The sequence below is a fragment of the Carcharhinus amblyrhynchos genome, unplaced genomic scaffold (genome assembly GCF_965287045.1).
Source record: "Carcharhinus amblyrhynchos unplaced genomic scaffold, sCarAmb.v2.hapA scaffold_41, whole genome shotgun sequence".
Lineage (NCBI taxonomy): Eukaryota > Metazoa > Chordata > Chondrichthyes > Carcharhiniformes > Carcharhinidae > Carcharhinus > Carcharhinus amblyrhynchos.
This window is the reverse complement of record NW_027649782.1, coordinates 250,505-270,729: the sequence shown is the minus strand read 5'-3', so window position 1 is coordinate 270,729 and position 20,225 is coordinate 250,505. Positions and strand designations below refer to the sequence as shown.

Here is a 20,225-nt window from a genome sequence, read left to right as displayed (position 1 = left end):
ACTCTGGAAGCAGGCCCAGCTCCAGATAAGTGAGCAGATGATTTCGCAGGACTCTTGTGGGGGCTTTTCCTGTGATGGAGAGCAGCGAGATTCCTTAGTGGTTGTTGCATATTTGCTGATTGCCCTTCCTCTTGTAGAGATGCACAAGTTCCTGAGGAATGGATCCTTGCTTCCAAAAGGACTGGAACAACTCAGTGAGCTTTTCGATAAGTGTAGGACCAGCAGCTGTATAGATCTGTGCAGGTATGGCATCTGCCCCTGGGGCTTTGCCACTGGATAGCTGGCTGACAGCTTTCGTGTCTTTGGCTCCTATCGGTGGGTCATCCGTGGCGCTGTTGGTATCAACCTGGGGAATCCTGTCTATCGCCTCATCGTTAATAGATGACGGTCGGTTGAGGACGGCTTCAAAGTGTTCAGCCCATCTCTGCAGGATCTGAGCCCTCTCTGTAATGAGAGTTGTACCATCTGTATTCAGGAGGGGGGGAACTTCTGAGAGATTGAGGTCCACAGGGAGTGTTGAGGGCTTCAGAGAACCGTTTCAAGTCGCTTCGGTCAGCGACAGTCCAGAATAAAAGCATTTTTCTTGGCAGCTGAAGATGGGTCGTTCTGACAGGCCCGATGAAGATGGTGCTTTTCAACAAGTAGAGCCTGTATCTCCTCATCATTCTCATCGAACCAGTCATGCTGCTTGCGGGTGGAGGGCCCGAGCATCTTCAGCGCAGATGAATGGACAGCATCCCTGAAGCGTTCCCAGTCATCCTCAGCGCTGCCTGCGAGGTGTAGGTCAGCAAGCTTGATTACTAAGTCTTCAGCCAGTGCTGAAGTGATGCTGGGGTTCTTTAGCTTGGCCGCATTGATTCTTTTCATAACCTTGCTTCCTTGTGGTCACCTCTTGGGTCTGATGCGGAGCTCATTCTGGAGACAATGAGCCTGTGATCTGTCCAGCAGTCAGCACCACACATGGCCTTGGTCACTCTGACATCCTGCCTGTCTTTTCTCATAGTCGATAAGATGCCAATGGTCAGAGCAGGTGTGCATCCAGGAGGTCTTGTTCCGGGTAGGCAGACGGAAGGTTGTGTTGGTGATGAGGAGGTCGTGTGCTGTACAGGTCTTCATTAAGAATAGGCCGTTACTGTTACACTTGCCCACTCCATGCCTCCCAATGACTCTCTGCCAGATTGCAGAGTTGCACCCTACTCTTGCATTGAAATCGCCAAGATCAGCTTGTCGGTACTGCTGACTGCTGATAGTAGGGCATCTAGTTCTTCGTAGAACTTGTCTTTAATCTTGTCCGGGTTGTTCATTGTGGGGACGTAGGCGCTGATCAGGGTGGCCTGACTTCTGTTCTGTCGCGGAAGCTGTAATGTCATAAGCCAGTCATTCACACCCTTGGATAGACTATCAAGTTTCCGAACAAGGTGACTCCTGACGGTGAATCCAACTCCAGCATCACGATGCTCATCGCTGCTGCGACCGCTCCAGAAAAAAGTGTATCCATCTCCAGTTTCAGTCAACTGACCTACGTTGGCAAGACGAGTTTCACTCAGGGCAGCAATGTCAATGTTGTATCTTGCAAGCTCTCTGGCAACTAAGGCTGTTCTTCTCTCTGGTCTGTCTGCTGTAGGGTTGTCCAAAAGTGTGCGCACGTTCCAAGTGCCAATGGTGAGGAGTGTCACCTTGTGTTTTATTTTGTTTGTTCGACCGCAAGATGGGATCCCCGCCAGCTGCGGTAAACTGGCCAGAGTGTAGTGGAGCAGGTGATGTTTAGGGCACCTTTTCCAGCCCCTTCTTTATTCTACGGAGGTGAGCAGTGCGTTCCTGAAGAGCTCTGCTTAGTCACCCAGGTAGACGCCGAGTTTCACTGCTGCTTCGTTCAGAGGAAAACGACCATTAGACCTGAGCCGCCTGTATGCAGGTCCGTGACTACAGCTCCCAGTGTATCCACACCTACTGCTTCATCACTCACCCATCGCCACAGGACTTCAAGGGTTGAACAGGACAGTGATGATGATGATCGTGTCGAAATTAGCGCTTGATTTGGATTAAAGTGAGGGAGAGTTGCCCAGCATCAGCCTCCCTCTCTCTTCCCAATTCCCATCTAGATCCAGTGGCAAGACAAGAGTCAAGATGGCTGGCGGTGGGACTAGGGACAGTGGATGACCAGGACGTCTTCTGTGTCTTGTCCTGCTCGTAGCGTTCCACGACCCCAGACCCCCTTTTTGACCGTTGGACCTTCCATTTCTCGTCCGCTCAATCCGCCGGACTCTGTCTTCACTTGGTGGGATAGACATCTCCCTATCTCACCGAGGGTTGAGACCTGTCAGCTACCCTCGCCTGGTTAGCTACGGTAAACTGAAACCAAAAAGTGGCAGCAAAAGCGGTAATAGAACAATGGGTGAGCTTTTAAGTGGGGAACCAAAACTCGGTGTCCTTAGATAACAAAAGAGGTAGCGAATAAGATGAAACAAAATAAAAAGAGTGTGTATGATACATGTCAGATGAAGTCTTCAAGTGAGAACCAGGTCAAATTATACAGGTTGTGAGAGGAAATGAAGAGGAAAATAGGACTGATAAATAGTAGAAATGGTGCTTAATGAATACTTTACCTCGGTATTCATGGCGGAAAATGAAATGGGTGGTTGTACTGCAGGTTTGTGGCGGACTGAAAAGATTGAGTATGTGGACGTATGTGAAAAGAGGATGTGTTGGAAATTTTGAATAGCATCAAGATCGATAAGTCACCAGGACCGGATGGGATGTTCCCCAGGTTACTGTGAGAGGCGAGGGAAGAGAGTGCAGAGCCCCTGGCAATGATCTTTGCATCGTCAATAGAGACAGGAGAGGTTCTGGAGGATTGGAGGATTGCGGATGTGGTTCTATATTCAAGAAAGGGAACAAGGATAGCCCGGGAAATTACCCACCGGTGAGTCTAACCTCAGTGGTTGGTAAGCTGATGGACAGGATCCTGAGGGACAGGATTTATGAACATTTAGAGAAGTTTAGTATGATCAAAAGTAGTCAGCAAGGCTTTGTCAAGGGCAGGTCATGCCTTACGAGCCTAGTTGAGTTCTTTGAAAATGTGACTAAATGCATTGACAAAGGAAGAGTGGTGGATGTGGTGTACATGGACTTCAGCAAGGCGTTCAATAAGGTCCCCCATGCAAGACTTCTTGAGAAAGTGAGAGGGCATGGGATCCAAGGGGCTGTTGCCTTGTGGATCCAGAACTGGCTTGCCTGCAGAATCGATAGTAGTCATGATGTGGAGATGCCAGCGTTGGAATGGCGTAAACACAGTAAGAAAACCTATTGTTGTCAGACTTCTTACTGTGTTTCCCTGCAGAAGGCAGAGAGTGGTTGTAGATGGGTCTTATTCTGCATGGAGGTCAGTCACCAGTGAAGTGCCCCAGGGATCTGTTCTAGGACCCTTGCTGTTTGTAATTTTCATAAATGACCTGGATGAGAAAGTGGAGGGATGGGTTGTAATTTTACTGACGACACAAAGGTTGGTGGTGTTGTGGATAGTTCGGAGGGATGTCAGAAGTTGCAGCGTGACATAGATAGGATGCAAAACTGGGCGGAGAAGTGGCAGATGGACTTCAACCCGGATAAATGTGTAGTGGTCCATTTTGGCAGGTCAAATGGATGAAGGAGTACAATATCAAGGGTAAGATTCTTAGCAATGTAGAGGATCAGAAGGACCTTGTGGTCCAGGTCCATAGGACTCTCAAATCGGCCTTGCAGGTGGAGGATGTGGTCAAGAAGGCGTATGGTGTACTGGCCTTCATTAATCAAGGAATTGAGTTTGGGAGTCGGGAGGTAATGCTGCAACTTTATAAGACTCTTGTCAGACCCCACTTGGAGTCTGTGCACAGTTCTGGTCACCTCTGGGTGGCTCACAGATTGGTGTGGGAGGAATGGGATCGAATTTATGGGGCATTGGCACCAGTATTGGGGTAGGTGGGACTTGTTCGGGCGGGATGGGGTTGGTCTGAATCGTGCTGGGACCAGAGTGCTGGCGAATCGAGTAAAGAGGACTGTAGACAGGGCTTTAAACTAATTAGGGGGGGGGAGGGTGCGAGGGTAGGTGATGTTAGGAGGTCTACAGTTAAGGATAGGGTACAGGTAAGGGAAGAGGCTGAGGATGTCCCAAGTGGTGGCGTTATGGCAAATAGGGTCCAGAAGAAGGCTGGGATGAAAGCGCTTTATCTGAATGCACGAAGCATTCGGAATAAAGTGGATGAGCTGGTGGCGCAGATCGACACAAATGGATACGATCTGGTGGCCATTACAGAGACGTGGCTGCAAGGTGACAGGGACTGGGAGATGAATGTACAGGGCTATCAAGTGTTTAGGAAGGATAGGCAGGAGGAAAGAGGGGGTGGCGTAGCTCTGCTGATTAAGGACAGCATCAAGGTGGTAGCAAGGGATGATATTGGAGCCAAAGAGCAGAAAGTGGAATCGTTGTGGGTGGAGATTAGGAACAGCAAAGGGAGGAAGACGCTGGTGGGTGTCGTCTATAAGCCCCCGAATAATGATCTGGAGGTGGGGCGGGCTGTTAACGCGCAAATAAGTGCGGCGTGCAGGAATGGGACGGCAGTAGTTATGGGGGATTTCAATCTGCATATTGATTGGTCGACCCATGTTGGACGAGGTGGGCTCGAGGAGGAGTTCTTGGAATGCTGCCGGGATAGTTTCCTTGAACAGTGTGTGTTGGAGCCGACGAGGGAGCGAGCTATCTTGGATCTGGTGCTATGTAATGAGGCGGGTAGAATTAGGGACCTTGAGGTGAAGGATCCTCTTGGAGAGAGTGATCATTGTATGGTGGAGTTTCTGTTGCAGATGGAGGAGGAGAAAGTGGGTTCCCGGACACGTGTCCTTTGTTTGAATAGAGGGGAGTATGGTAGGATGAGAGAAGAATTGGCGAATGTGGACTGGGGGAGCGCGTTGGAAGGTAGGTCTGCTGAGGAGCAGTGGAGGATCTTTAAGGAGATCTTTCTTGGTGCTCAGCAGAAATTTATTCCGATGGTTAAAAAGGACAGTAGGAAGAGAGGTAATAAGCCGTGGATAACGAAGGAGGTGAAGGAAAGTGTTAAATTAAAAGCGGAGGAATTTAGAGTAGCTAAGAGCAGTGGGCGAGAAGAGGATTGGGAAAGGTTTAAATGTCAACAAAGATTGACAAAAAAGTTGATAAAGGAGGGTAGAAGAAGCTATGAAGCTGGGCTAGCACTTAATATAAAAAAGGATAGCAAGAGTTTTTATAAATATATAAAAAGGAAGAGGCTGGCTAGGGTGAACGTTGGATCCTTAGAGGATGAGAAAGGGGACCTAGTGGTAGGGGATGGGGATATGGCTAAGGTCTTGAATAACTTTTTTGTTTCTGTCTTCACGGAGGAGGACGTGAATAATTTGCCGGGTGTTAGCGATGGAAAGGTGGTAGGACTGGAGGGTCTTAATGACATTACTGTTACTAGAGAGGTGGTGCGCGACAGACTGGAGGGGCTGATTGTGGACAAGTCCCCAGGACCGGATGGAATGCATCCGAGGGTTCTGAAAGAAATGGCGGAGGTGATAGTGGATGCCTTGGTGGTTATTTTCCAGACGTCGCTGGATTCCGGGGAAGTGCCGGAGGATTGGAAAACGGCTAATGTTACGCCGTTGTTTAAGAAGGGTGCCAGGCAAAAGGCGGGGAATTACAGGCCGGTTAGTTTAACGTCTGTGGTAGGTAAAATGTTAGAATCCGTCATTAAGGAGGAAATTGCGAGGCATCTTGAAGGGAATTGCTTGATAGGGCAGACGCAACACGGTTTCATTAAAGGGAAGTCGTGTCTGACAAATTTACTGGAGTTCTATGAGGATGTGTCTAGGGCGGTGGATAGAGGAGAGCCGGTGGATGTGGTCTTTCTGGATTTTCAGAAGGCGTTTGATAAGGTACCTCACAAGAGGTTACTGCAGAAGGTCAGAGGACATGGAGTTGGGGGTAGGGTGTTAGCGTGGATAGAGGATTGGTTGTCAAATAGGAGGCAGAGAGTGGGGGTCAATGGGTGCTATTCGGATTGGCGGTTGGTGACTAGTGGGGTGCCCCAGGGGTCGGTGCTGGGGCCTCAGCTATTTACCATTTATATAGATGATCTGGAGGAGGGAACCGAGTGTAGGGTGTCGAAATTTGCTGATGACACCAAGATTGGGGGAAAGGCAAATTGTGCGGAGGGTGTGGAGAGTCTGCAGAAGGATCTAGATAGGCTGGGCGAATGGGCCAGGAAATGGCAAATGGAATTTAATGTTGGCAAGTGTGAGGTGGTCCACTTTGGTAGGAAGAATGGTAGGAAGGACTATTACTTACGTGGCAAAAAACTGCAGCAGGCGACGGTGCAGAGGGACCTCGGGGTCCTTGTGCATGAGTCGCAAAAACCCAGCCTGCAAGTGCAGCAGGTGGTCAGGAAGGCGAATGGGATGCTGGCCTTCATAGCGAGGGGGATTGAATATAAAAGTAGGGAGGTCTTGCTGCAGCTGTATAGGGCATTGGTGAGGCCGCAGCTGGAGTACTGTGTGCAGTTTTGGGCGCCGCACCTGCGCAAGGATATTTTGGCCCTGGAGGGAGTGCAGAGGAGGTTTACTAGGCTGATACCGGAGTTGAGGGGGTTGAGCTATGAGGAGAGGCTGAATAAACTGGGCTTGTACTCGTTAGAGTTTAGAAGAATGAGGGGAGATCTCATTGAGACGTATAAGATGATGAATGGGATGGATAGGATAGAGGTGGAAAGACTCTTCCCGCTCAAAAAAGACAGTAGGACTAGGGGGCACAGCCTCAAGATAAAGGGGGGGCGGTTCAGAACGGAGTTGAGGAAGAACTTCTTCACTCAAAGGGTGGTGAATCTCTGGAATTCTCTGCCCGTTGAAGTGGTGGAGGCTGCCTCGCTAAATATTTTTAAGAAGCGGGTTGATGGGTTTTTGATAAGAGAGGGGATTAAGGGTTATGGGGAGAGGGCGGGAAAGTGGAACTGAGCCACGACAGATCAGCCATGATCTTATTGAATGGCGGGGCAGGCTCGAAGGGCCAGATGGCCTACTCCTGCTCCTATTTCTTATGTTCTTATGTTCTTACAAGAAAGATATAGAAGCTATTGAGAGGGTGCAGAGGAGATATACAAGGATGTTGCCTGGATTGGGTGACATGCCTTATGAAGATAGGTTGAGGGAGCTCGGTCTCTTCTCCCTGGAGAGACGAAGGTTGAGAGGTGACCTGATAGAGGTTTATAAGATGTTGAGAGGAATAGATAGGATGGATTCTCGGAGGCTATTTCCCAGGGCTGAAATGGTCGCTATGAGAGGACACAGGTTTAAGGTGCTGGGGAGCAGGTACAGAGGAGATGTCAGGGGTAAGTTTTTCACTCAGAGGGTGGTGAGTGAGTGGAATCGGCTGCCGTTGGTGGTGGTAGGCGCGAACTCGTTGGGGTCTTTTAAGAGACTTCTGGATGAGTACATGGGATTTAATGGGATTGAGGGTTATCGATAGGCCTGGTAGGGGGGATATGATCAGCGCAACTTGTGAGCTGAAGGGCCTGTTGGTGCTGTAGTGTTCTATGTTCTATAAACAGAGTAAGAAAACAGAAATGCAGTTCACGTAAAGAAAGAAACAAAAAATCTTTTACCAGATTTTATTACATAGAACATAGAATATTCCAGCATTAATGGGCCCTCCATTATTAAATGGGTAACAACAGGCTAAGTGGATCTTACTCAGGGAAAAGAAGATGGTATATCCTTAAAGGCACAAGGAAAGGCCAAAAAATTTAATGTGTACTTTGTCTCGGTAGAAGTGGAAATATTAGGGATCCCAGACTGGAAAAGGGCAAATTTTAGGGATCTTTTAGGTTGGAAACACATTTTGGTGAATAAAACAGTGGATGAAAATGGGAGACTTTCATAGAATCATACAGCGCAGAAGAGATCCGTTGGCCCATTGAGTCTGCATCAACACAACAGAAACACCTGAACTCCCACCTAATCCCATCTGCCGGCACTTGACCTCCTTTCAAAGGAGAGATGGTTCGGATGCAAGCTAGGCATATAGCCATGAGAAATAAATACAGGGCATCCAAAACGAGAGCACTCTGGGTGACCAAGGAAATTGATGAGAAAATAAGGAAGAAAAAAGAGGCATAAAATGCATGCCGGAATAATAATAGCAAAAGAAACCAGAAATAGTCTCTCAAATACAGGAGAGAGGCTAAAGATGGAATAAGGAAAGCAAAGAGGAAGCTTGAGGAAAGGATGGCAGCCTGCAATAAAACAAATAGTAAAACATTCTTCAAACATATTAATAATAAAAGATTATTAAAGAATAGAGTGGGGCCCATAAGGGAAGAGCACAGTAAATTACTCACTGAAGCAAAGGGTACAGCAGAGACACTAAATGAATACTTTGCTTCTGTCTTTACCAAATTAAACAATGGCCCAATTGAAAACGTGGGTGGTGAGGAACTGAGCAGATAAAGGAGAGGTGCTAAAAGGGTTGGCAGCATTCCAGCGAGAGAAGTCGCCAGGCCCAGATGGGATGCATCTTTGATTGCTGAAGGAGCAAATTGCAGAGCCATTGACAGAAATTTTCCAGGTCATCCTGAACACAGAATTTGTCCCTGGGGACTGGAGGATTACAAATGTGACACCGTTGTTTAAGGAAGGGACAAAGGATAACTCAGGAAACTACAGACCTGAGAGCTTAAATTAATAGTGGGAAATCTGATGGAGGCCATAATACGGGATAAGATAAACGTACACTTAGAGAAAAATAAGTCAGTACTAGACAGTCAGTATGACTTTGTTGAAGGCAGATCATGTCTTACAAATTTATTTGAGTTCTTTGACAAGGTGACACAGACAGCGGTTGAGGGTAATGCCTTAGATGTTGTATATTTCTACTTTTAGAAAACATTTGATACAGTGTCACATGAAAGGTCGGTCAGCAAATTAGAAATATTTTGTGTTGATGGGTCCTTGATTGTATATATTAGAGATTGCCTAAGAGATAGGAAACAAAGGATTGATATAGATGGGCATTTCTTAGACTGAAGACAAGTTGAAAGTGGTTTTCCCCAGGAATCAGTGCCGGCGGGTACCTCTGCTTTTTTTGATTTATATAAATGATTTAGCGTTGAGGGTAAAATCTCTAAATTTGCTGATGATACTAAGCTAATGACAGTAGTGAATTGTGAGCATGATGCTGAGCAGTTTCAGAGGAACATTGACAAGTTGGCCAAATAGGCAGATGCTTGGTAGATGAATTTCAATGCAGCATTTTGGTACAAGAAACATGGATAACAGTGGTATAACTTCGAGGGCAGTACAGCAGCAGAGGGGCCTCAGGGTTCAAGTGCATAATTCTCTGGAAGTGGCCAGACAAGTTGAAACAGTTGTTAAGAATGGTGATCGGATCCTTGCGTTTATCAATAGAAGCGTAGAGTAAGGAAGCAATGCTACATCTTTGCAAATCATTGCTCAGACTGCATTTGGAATATTGTGTTCAGTTCTGAGCACTTGATTTAGGAAGGATGTTAAAGCCCCAAAGGAGTGCAAAGGAGATTTACTAGAATGATACCAGGAATGAGGAATTTTAGATTCAAGGCAAAATTGGAGAACTTGGGCTTATTCTCCTTGGAGCAGAAAAGATTAAGAGGTGATTTTATTGAGGTATTCAAAATTCTGAACAATTTTGACAGGGGAAAGAAGGATATTCGGTATGTCAGTGATCAGGTGTCACCACTTCAAGATGGTCAGCAAGAGAGCAAAGAATGGGATGAGGAGAAATTTCTCTGCTCAGACAGTTGTTGGGATTTGGAATTCTCTGCCTGGGAGTGAGGTGGAGGCGAATTCTCTGCCTGGGAGTGAGGTGGAGGCGAATTCTCTGCCTGGGAGTGAGGTGGAGGCGAATTCTCTGCTTGGGAGTGAGGTGGAGGCGAATTCTCTGCTTGGGAGTGAGGTGGAGGCGAATTCCATGGGAGATTTCAGTGAGAGTTGGATACAGATTTTTGAAGCCATAAATTTAAAGGGCTACGGAGGTAGGGCTGGAGGATGGGACTCGCTGGGTGGCTGTTTCGGGAGCCGGTGCAGACACAATGGCCAAATGGCCTCTTTCTGTGCTGCAAAACTCTATGATTATATGATTCTGTGAAATGGATGGGGTCAAAATTGAGAGGCCGGAGATATCTTTCATACTGATACTAATGTTGATAATACTGTGAGTAGATAAGTCCTTTGTGACTGGGTTGGAGATAGCAGAAGGACTTTCCCCATGATTCTAATTTTCTCTACATTTGATGGGGTAGGCAGTGGATTAGAGAAAATCCACGGGTGGAGTGGAGGTGACATTACTAAACAGGTAATGCAAAGGACACAGGCTAATATTCTGAGGACATGGCGGCTGGTGGAATTTATATCCAATTCATGAATAAATCTGGAATTAGAAGCCAATGGTGACAATGAAACTATTGGATTGTTGCAATATCTCAACTGGTTCTATTGCTGTTTAGTAATGAAATCTGGTATCCTTATCTGTTGAACTCACATTGCCTAGAAAAATGCTGAGTTTTACCAAAACACCGCAGAAAAGTCAAAAAGAAATAAAATCTTCTGAAACTTTTAACTATCATCATCACCATCTAGTATTTTGAATGAAACCCTCAGGATGGTGACATGAGCTGAAGAAAGGTGGATGGAGTTCACTGGGGAGAAATGTAGAATGATGTATTTTACAAAAGTTAATAAGGACATTGAGCACACCAAACAATAAATAGCACAATATTGAAAATGTGGGTGAGCAGAGGGATGTTGAAGTTCATCCTTAAATCCGTGAAGGTGACAGTTTGAGTTTATGAACAGAAGGAGGGAATATAAAATCAATGAAATTGTGATGTAACTTTCCAAACCACGAGTCAGGTCTCAACTAGCAAACTGTTGGCATCAGTGATCAGGTGAGATCTAAATAGCTGAGAAAGCTGCAGAGGATAGCAAGGTGTTATCCAGGATGAGGGTCTTCAGTTATGAGGGGGGATTGAAAAAGTCAGAACTATTCTTGAAACAGAATTAAAAATTGACAACATGATGAGGGATTTTGATAGGAAATGGAGACAGGAGAACTATTCCCACAAGAGTGGATCAAAAGCTAGAGACCAAAGATTTCAAATATTGGCAAGTGATGAGAACATTTCACCTGAAAAGGTGACGGGAAATGATTCTGTCGATAATTTTAAGAGAGACGCAGATAGATAGTTGAGGATGAAGAACTAAAAGCAGGAATGTGAAACTAAATAGGTCTGACTGGTCTTTCCAAGAAACAGCCAAGGCATAATGGACTGAATAGTTTGCTGATATCCTCTCTGTTTGTGTGATTGTATGAAATAAAAGTGGGAGATTTTAAATTCAACCTGTTACCGTGTCAACAATTATGTATTGACAGCAGCTCTCATTTGGTTCACTTTCAGGAGACGTGGGTTTGACCGGGCAGACTTGGAATACACGGACAAACTACAACATTACACCAGTGGTCATGGTGAGTTCAGATATGTTCATATATTTGTTACAAATAAACTAGACAGGATTGATGAGCAAATTACAACACATCTACTGGTGCACTTCAGCACTTGATCAAGTCTTATTAGATTGCAGAGGACAAGCCATGCCCAGGAAAGCCTGATATACCTTGTGATGCATAAGAACATAAGAAATAGGAGCAGGAGTAGGCCAACTAGCCCTTCGATGCAGTCTCTGCTGTGTACCTGACTCTGGCAGGTTGCAGTCTCTCGCATATCGCTGTCCTTGGCATGTCATTGTCCCTGGCGTGTCATTGCACTAGCATGTTGCTGTCCCTGGTGTGACGCAGTCTCTGGTGTGTCGCAGTCTCTGGCACATTTGCAACAGAGAATGTCAGTGAGGTTAGAAGGTTCACGGTGAGTGCTGTCTGACTGAGATGAGTGCTTTTGGAGTTGGGTGAACTCAGGGAGTCAGGGTGAAACAGGCAGCAGAGGCTACAAGTGAGAATGCTGATTAGTAAGTGTTTTTTCTTTTTGCTCTTGGCATTGTACACTATTATAATGTTTCTGTGTAATTTCTGTGGTTTATAGTTTGAAAAGGGTATACTCTGTAGTAACAAGGAGAAGGAAAGAAGGGGCCTAGAAAATTGTATAAGTCATAAACAAAACATGTTTCAAAAGTTTAATTTAAATGGGTAAGACATGACAGGAAACAAGCTGTGGTTTGCTCCTCTTGCTCCATGTGGGAGACTGGGGACTGTTCCAGTCCCCTGGGTCAGTGTGTGTGCGGGATGTGTCTCCAGCTACAGCTCCAAGGAGCCTGAGAGCTGGAATGGCGGATGGAGACATTATGAAGCACCTGCGTGTCAGAGAGTATCGTGGATAGCATGTATAGAGAGGTGGTCACACCACAGGCTCAGACTCCACAGGCAGGAAGAGAATGGGTGACCACCAGACAGAGCAAGAGGGATAGGCAGGTGGTGCAGGAATCTCCTGTGACCATTCCCCTGCCAAACAGATATACCAGTTTGGATACTGTTGAGGGGAATGACCTCTCTCGAGAAAGCAGCAGCAGCCAAACTCATTGCACCATGGTTGGTTCTTCTGCAGACGGCAGGGGTAAAAAGTGTGCCAGTGCATTAGTTATTGGGGATCCAACTGTAAAGGGAATAGACAGGCGTTCCTGTGGCTGCAGACAAGACTTCAAAATGGCATGTTGCCTCCCTGGTGCTCGGGTCAAGGATGTCTCGGACCGGCTGCAGGACATTCTGAAGGGGGAAGGCAAACAGCCGGTGGTCGTAGTCCACATTGGCACAATGACATAGGTTAAAAAAAAGGATGATGTCCTAAAAGCAGAATACAGGGAGCTAGGAAGAAAGTTAAGAAATTGGACCTCAAAGGTAGTGATCTCAGGATTACCATCAGTGCCACATGCTGGTCAAAGTAGAAATGAGAGGATATATCGGATAAATACGTGGCTGAAGACTTGGTGTCGGGGTGGGGTGGGGTGGGGTGGGGGGGGGGGGCCTCAGATTCCTGGGGCATTGGGATCAGTCCTGGGGAAGGTGGGACCTGTACAAATTGAATGAGTTACACCTGGGACTGATGTCCCAGCAGGAGAGTTTGCTCGGGTGGTTGGGGAGGGTTTAAATAATATGCCAGGGAGATGGGAACCTATATAAGGAATCTGAGAAGGAGGGAGCATGGACAAAATGTGGGGAGAAGGTTCCAACTACATCACAAATCAGGAAAAAAAGTTAAAAGGAAGGAGAAGTCAGGAGATGTTATTAATGGAAATGTTTGAATTCAAAAAGAAGGTACAAAACTACCATAAGGCCACTTTATATAGAACATTACAGCGCAGAACAGGCCCTTCGGCCCACGATGTTGCGCCGACCAGTTAAAAAGCAATGACCCTCTAACCTAAACCAAACCCTTTCCATCCATAAACCTATCCACGGATCTCTTAAACGCCCCCAAACTAGGCGCATTTACAACTGCAGCAGGCAGTTATCTGAAAGCTTGTAGCATTCTAAACAAGGTAAATGAGTGACGGCACAAATCATTGTGAATGAGTATGATTTGGTGGCCATTACAGAGATATGGCTTCAGGATGGTCATGACTGGGATTAAAATATCCAGGAGTATCAGACTGTTCGGAGAGACCGACAGGAAGGTAAGGGAGGTGGTGTAGCTCTGATATTTAAGGATGGTACCAGGGCAGTGGTGAGAGATGATATAGGTTCTATGGAAAAAAAAGGTTGAATCCATTTGGGTGGAAATTAGAAATAGAAAGGAGAAAATGTCACTGATAGGCGTAGTCTTTAGGCCACCAAATAATGACATCAAGGTGGGGTGAGAAATAAACAAAGAAATTACTGATGCAACATGGTGGGCCTGTTCTGCGCTGTAATGTTCTATGTTCAATGTAAAACTGGTACAGTAATTATCATGGGGGATTTTAATCTACATATCGATTGGTCAAACCAGGTCGGTCAAGGCAGCCTTGAGGAGGAGTTCATAGAATGTATCTGCGATAGCTTTCTTGAACAGAATGTAATGGAACTGACAAGGGAGCAAGCTATCCTAGATCTGGTCCTGTGTAACGAAACAGGAATAATTAATGATCTTACAGTTTGGGATCCTCTTGGAAGAAGCAATCACAGTATGGTTGAATTTAAAATACAGATGGAGCGTGAGAAGGTCAAATCCAATCCCAGTGTCTTGTGTTTAAACAAAGGAGACTACAAAGGGATGAAAACAGCGTTGGCTAAGGTAGACTGGGAGCAAAAACTTTATGGTGGGACAATTGAGGAACAGTGGAGGGGTTTCAAAGTGATTTTTCACAGTGCTCAGCAAAGTATATCCCAGTGATAAGGAAGGACTGCAGAGAAAGAGATAATCCACTATGGATATCTGAGGAAATAAAGGAGGATATCAAATTGAAAGAAAATGCATATAAAGTGGCAAAGATTAGTGGGAAATGAGAGGATTCAGAAATCTTTAAAGGTCAATAGAAAGCCACAAAGAAAGCTATAAAGAAAAGTAAGATGGATTATGAGGGTAAACTAACTCAGAATATAAAAACAGAGCAAAAGTTTCTACAAATATATAAAATGAAAAACAGTGGTTAAAGTAAACATTGATCCTTTAGATGTCGAGAAGAGGGATGTAATAACTGGAAATGAGAAAATGGCTGAGGCATTGAACAGGTATTTTGTGTTGGTCTTCACAGTGGAAAACACAAATAACATGCCAAAAATTGATGACAGGAAGGCTATGGCAGGTGAGAACCTAGAATCTATCATTATCATGAAAGAACATAGAACATTACAGTACAATACAGGCCCTTCAGCCCTCAATGTTGTGCCGAGCTATGTCCAATCCCAAGATCAAGCTATCCCGTCCCTATCATTCTGGTGTGCTCCATGTGCCTATCCAATAACCACTTGAAAGTTCCTAAAGTGTCCGATTCCACTATCACAGCAGGCAGTGCATTCCACACCCCAACCACTCTCTGAGTAAAGAATCTACCTCAGACATCCCTCCTATATCTCCCACCAGGAACCTTATAGTTATGCCCCCTACTAACAGCTACATCCACCCAAGGAAATAGTTTCTGCACATCCGCTCTATCAATCCCCCTCACCATCTTATAAATCTCTATTAAGTCGCCTCTCATCTCCTCCGCACTAAAGAGAAAAGCCCCAGCTCCCTCAACCTTTCCTCATAAGACCTATCCTCCAAACCAGGCAGCATCCTGGTAAATCTCCTCTGCACTCTCTCCAATGTTTCCACATCCTTCTTATAGTGAGGTGACCAGAACTGAACACAATATTTCAAACATAGTCTCACCAACATCCTGTACAGTTACAGCAAACCCCACGGCTCTTAAACTCAAACCCCCGTTAATAAACGCTAACACACTATAAGCCTTCTTCACGGCTCTATCCACTTGAGTGGCAACCTTCAGAGATCTGTGGATATGAACCCCAAGATCTCTCTGTTCCTCCACATTCCTCAGAACCCTGCTGTTGACCCTGTAATCCGCATTCAAGTTTGTCCGACCAAAATGAATCACCTCACATATATCAGGGTTAAACTCCATCTGCCACTTTTCTGCCCAGCTCTGCATCCTATCAATGTCTCTTTGCAGCCTAAAAGAGCCCTCTACCTCATCCACCACTCCACCAATCTTGGTGTCATCAGTAAATTTACTAACCCACCCTTCAGCCCCCTCCTCCAAGTCATTGATAAAAATCACAAATAGCAGAGGACCCAGCACTGATCCCTGTGGTACACCGCTGGTAACTGGCCTCAAGTCTGAAAATTTTCCCTCCACCACCCTCTGCCTTCTATGATACAGCCAGTTACTAATCCAATCGACCAAATTTCCTTCTATCCCACACCTCCTTATCTTCTTTATGAGCCTACCATGGGGAACCTTATCAAACACCTTACTAAAATCCATGTATATGACATCAACTGCTCTACCTTCATCCATCTCCTCAAAGAATTCAACCAGATTTGTGACGCAGGACTTACCCCTCACGAAACCATGCTGACTATTCCGGATTAAACTGCATCTTTCCAAATGGTCATAAATCCTATCCCTCAGGGCCCTTTCCATTAACTTACTGCCCTGGTGCTCTGAGACTTCTTACTGTGCTTACCCCAGTCCAACTCCAGCATCTCAACATCATGGCAATTTGCCCAGCTGTGTGAGGAGGCTTACCAGGAGGTGAAACAAGCCTTAGCTGAGTCGGGCTCTGTGACCCGGAAGGGAAAGAGGGGGATTAGGAGAGGAATAGTGGTGGGGGACACGATGGTTAGAGGCACAGATAGGCAGTTCTGTGGGCGCGAATGAGACTCCAGGATTGTAGCCTGCCTCCCTGGTGCCGGGGTCCTGGATGTCTCTGAGTGGGTAGGTAGCATCCTAAAAGGGGCGGGTAATCAGATAGACGTCATTGTCCACATTGGTGCAAATGACGTAGGCAGAAAGGGCAGGGAGGTCCTGAGAGAGCAATTCAGGGAGTTGGGTAGTAGGCTAAAAAGCAGGGCCTCTAGGGTAGCAATCTCTGGACTGCTCCCAGTGCCACACGCTAGTGAGGCTAAGAACAGGGAGATTGTACAACTGAACGCGGGGCTGAAGGACTGGTGCAGGAGGGAGGGTTTCAAATTCGTGGATCACTGGGAAGTCTTCAAGAGAGGATGGCACCTGCACAAGAAGGACAGGTTACACCTAAACTGGAGTGGCACGAATTTCCTGGGTGGGAGTTTTACTAGTGTGGTTCGGGTGGGTTTTAATGTGGCAAGGGATGGCGATCAAAACAATAGGTCAATAAGATTAGAGGCTGGGGACGAGCTTGGGACCAGGACTAGGCTATCTAAGAGGAAGAGCATTCTGGGGGAGGATGACCTCAGTGGGCCTGGAGGTATGGAGTGCATCAGCTTCAATGCGAGGAGCATAACGGGCAAGACAGACGAACTTAGAGCCTTAATGCTTGCGCGGAACTTGGATGTGGTTGCAGTGACGGAGACTTGGTTCAAAGAAGGTCAGGACTGGCAGCTGAATATTCTGGGGTATAAGTGTTTTAGGCGAGACAGAGGAGGGGCTAGAAGAGGAGGGGGAGAAGCAATACTGGTTAGGGAGCGGATTACAGAGGGTGGACAATTTGGAAGGGTCATGTAACGAGACACTGAGGGTGGAGCTCAGAAACAGGAGGGACGCGTCACTATGCTAGGGGTATACTTCAGGCCTCCCAACAGCTCACAGGAAGTATAGGAACAGATGTATAAGGAGATTCTGGATTGGTGCAGAAAAAAATAGGGTTGTTGTAGTGGGAGACTTTAATTTCCCTGGTATGGACTGGAAAGTGCTTAGGACTGGGGGTCTGGACGGGGAGGAATTTATAAAATGCATACAGGAAGGTTCTTTGGAACAATATGTTGATAGTCCAACTAGAGAGGGGGCTATACTGGACCCAGTACTGGGGAATGAGCCCAGTCAGGTCGTCAAAGTTTCAGTAGGGGAACATTTGGCAAATAGTGACCAAAATTCTGTAAACTTTAGGACAGTAATGGAAAAGGATGAGTGTTGTTCTACGGGTAGGGTGCTGAATAGGGGGAAGGCTAACTACAGCCGGATTAGGCAGGATTTGGTGGCTGTTGATTGGGAGAGGCTGTTCGAAGGTAAATCCACATGTGGCATGTGGGAGTCTTTTAAGGAACAGTTGATGGGCCTGCAGGACAGGCATGTGCCTGTAAAAAGAAAGGATAGGAAAGGTAGGATTCGAGAGCCATGGATAACCAGAGAAATTGAGGATCTGATCAAAAAGAAAAGAGAGGCGTACGTTACGTCCAGGCAGCTAAAAACAGACGGAGCACTGGAGGAATACAGAGAAAGTAGAAAAGAACTCAAATAGGGAGTTAGAAGGGCAAAAAGGGGTCATGAAATGTCCTTGGCAGACAGGGTTAAGGAGAATCCTAAGGCATTTTATTCATACGTTAGGAACAAGATGGTTGTCAGAGAAAAAATCGGACCTCTCAGGGACAAAGGAGGGGAATTATGCTTGGAGCCCAAGGAAGTAGGTGAGATCCTAAACGAATACTTTGCATCAATATTCACAAAGGAGAGGAACATGTTGACTGGGAGTGTCTCAGAGGGAAGTGTTGGCCCGTTAGAGAAAATCTCAATTACAAGGGAGGAAGTGTTGAGTTTTTTAGGAAACATTAAGACAGACAAATCCCCAGGGCCTGATGGCATCTATCCTAGACTGCTCAGGGAGACAAGAGATGAAGTTGCTGGGCCTCTAACAGAAATCTTTGTCTCTTCACTGGACACAGGTGAGGTCCCAGAGGACTGGAGGATAGCGAATGTGGTCCTGTTATTTAAGAAGGGTAGCAAGGATAACCCGGGTAATTATAAGCCGGTGAGCTTGATGTCCGTGGTAGGGAAATTGTTGGAGAAGATTCTTCGAGATAGGATCTATACACATTTAGAACGGAATAATCTCATTAGCGATAGACAGCATGTTTTTGTATGAGGGAGGTCATGCTTCACAAATTTGGTGGAGTTTTTTGAGGAGGTGACAAAAACGGTTGACGAGGGAAAGATCATGGTTGCCATCTATATGGATTTTAGTAAAGCGTTTGACAAAGTCCCTCATGGCGGGCTGGTGCAAAAGGCTAGATCTCACGGGATAAAAGGAGAGCGAGCTAGATGGGTGGAGAAGTGGCTTGGCCATAGAAGACAGAGGGTAGCAGTGGAGGGGCCTTTTTCTGGCTGGACGTCTGTGACTCCTGGTCACTGTAAAAAGTCTGACAACACCAGGTTGAAGTCCAACCGATTTATTTGATAGTAAACTCACTAGCTTTCGAGGTTAAACTCTTCATCAGGTGAATGGAGAGTTCTGGCCTCAGACAGAGCATATAAAGCACAGACAGTTTACAGATTACTGATTAGAATGCGAATCCTTCCACCTAACCTGCTGTTCAAGTCTCAAAGTGGCCGACAATGTGAGTGGAAGGAGCACTGATCACAGGTTAAAGAGATGTGTATTGTCTCCAGACAGTACAGTAAGTGAGGTTTTGCAAACCCAGGCAAGTCATGGGGGTTACAGATAGTGCGACATGAACCCAAGATCCCGGTTGAGACCATCCTCGTGTGTGGGGAACTTGGCTATCAGTCTCTGCTCAGCGACTCTGCGCTGTCGTGTGTTGTGAAGGCCGCCTTGGAGAATGCTTACCCGAAGGTCAGAGGCTGAATGCCCGTGACCACTGAAGTGTTCGCCAACAGGAAGGGAACAGTCTTGCCTGGTGATTGTCGAGGGACACTCCTCGTCACAATGGATGTCACGGCGCTCTACACCAACATCCCCCACAACGATGGCATTGCTGCGACTGCCTCAGTACTCTGCGCTGACAACTGCCAGATCCCAGATGCAATTTTACAACTCATCCACTTTATCCTGGACCACAATGTCTTCACCTTCAACAACCAGTTCTTCATCCAGACACACGGAACAGCCATGGGGACCAAATTCGCACCTCAATATGCCAACATCTTCATGCACAGGTTCAAACAAGATCTCTTCACCACACAGGACCTTCAACCAATGCTATACACTAGATACATGGATGGCATTTTCTTCCTTTGGCCTCATGGTGAACAATCACTGAAACAACTATATGATGATATCAACAAATTCCACCCCACCATCACACTCACCATATTCCCCAGAATCAGTTGCATTCTTGGACACACGCATCTCCATCAAGAACAGTCACCTCAGCACCTCACTGTACCGCAAGCCCACAGACAATCTCACAATGCTCCACTTCTCCAGCCTCCACCCTAAACATGTTAAAGAAGCCATCCCCTACGGACAAGCCTTCCGTATACACAGGATCTGCTCAGATGAGGATGGATCGTGACAGACACCTGCAGACGCTGAAAGATGCCCTCATAAGAACAGGATATGGTGCTCGACTCATCGATCGACAGTTCCAACGCGCCACAGTGAAAAACCGCACCGACCTCCTCAGAAGACAAACACGGGACACGGTGGACAGAGCACCCTTCGTCGTCCAGTACTTCCCCGGAGCGGAGAAGCTACGACATCTTCCCTAGAGCCTTCAACAATCATTGATGAAGACGAACATCTCGCCAGGGCCATCCCCACACCCCCACTTCTTGCC

The 20,225-nt window shown here is 46.4% G+C and overlaps 1 protein-coding gene across 2 annotated transcripts in view; it reads left to right on the top strand.

Moving 5' to 3' along the window:
• LOC145335786 (ephrin type-B receptor 2) overlaps nt 1-20,225 on the top strand; it is a 606,760-nt gene that overhangs the window by 484,966 nt on the left and 101,569 nt on the right. For both annotated transcript variants that reach the window (XM_080181518.1, XM_080181517.1), the window contains one exon: nt 11,478-11,545. In XM_080181518.1, coding sequence (XP_080037644.1) covers nt 11,478-11,545 — 68 coding nt within the window. The remainder of the gene's footprint in view (nt 1-11,477; nt 11,546-20,225) is intronic.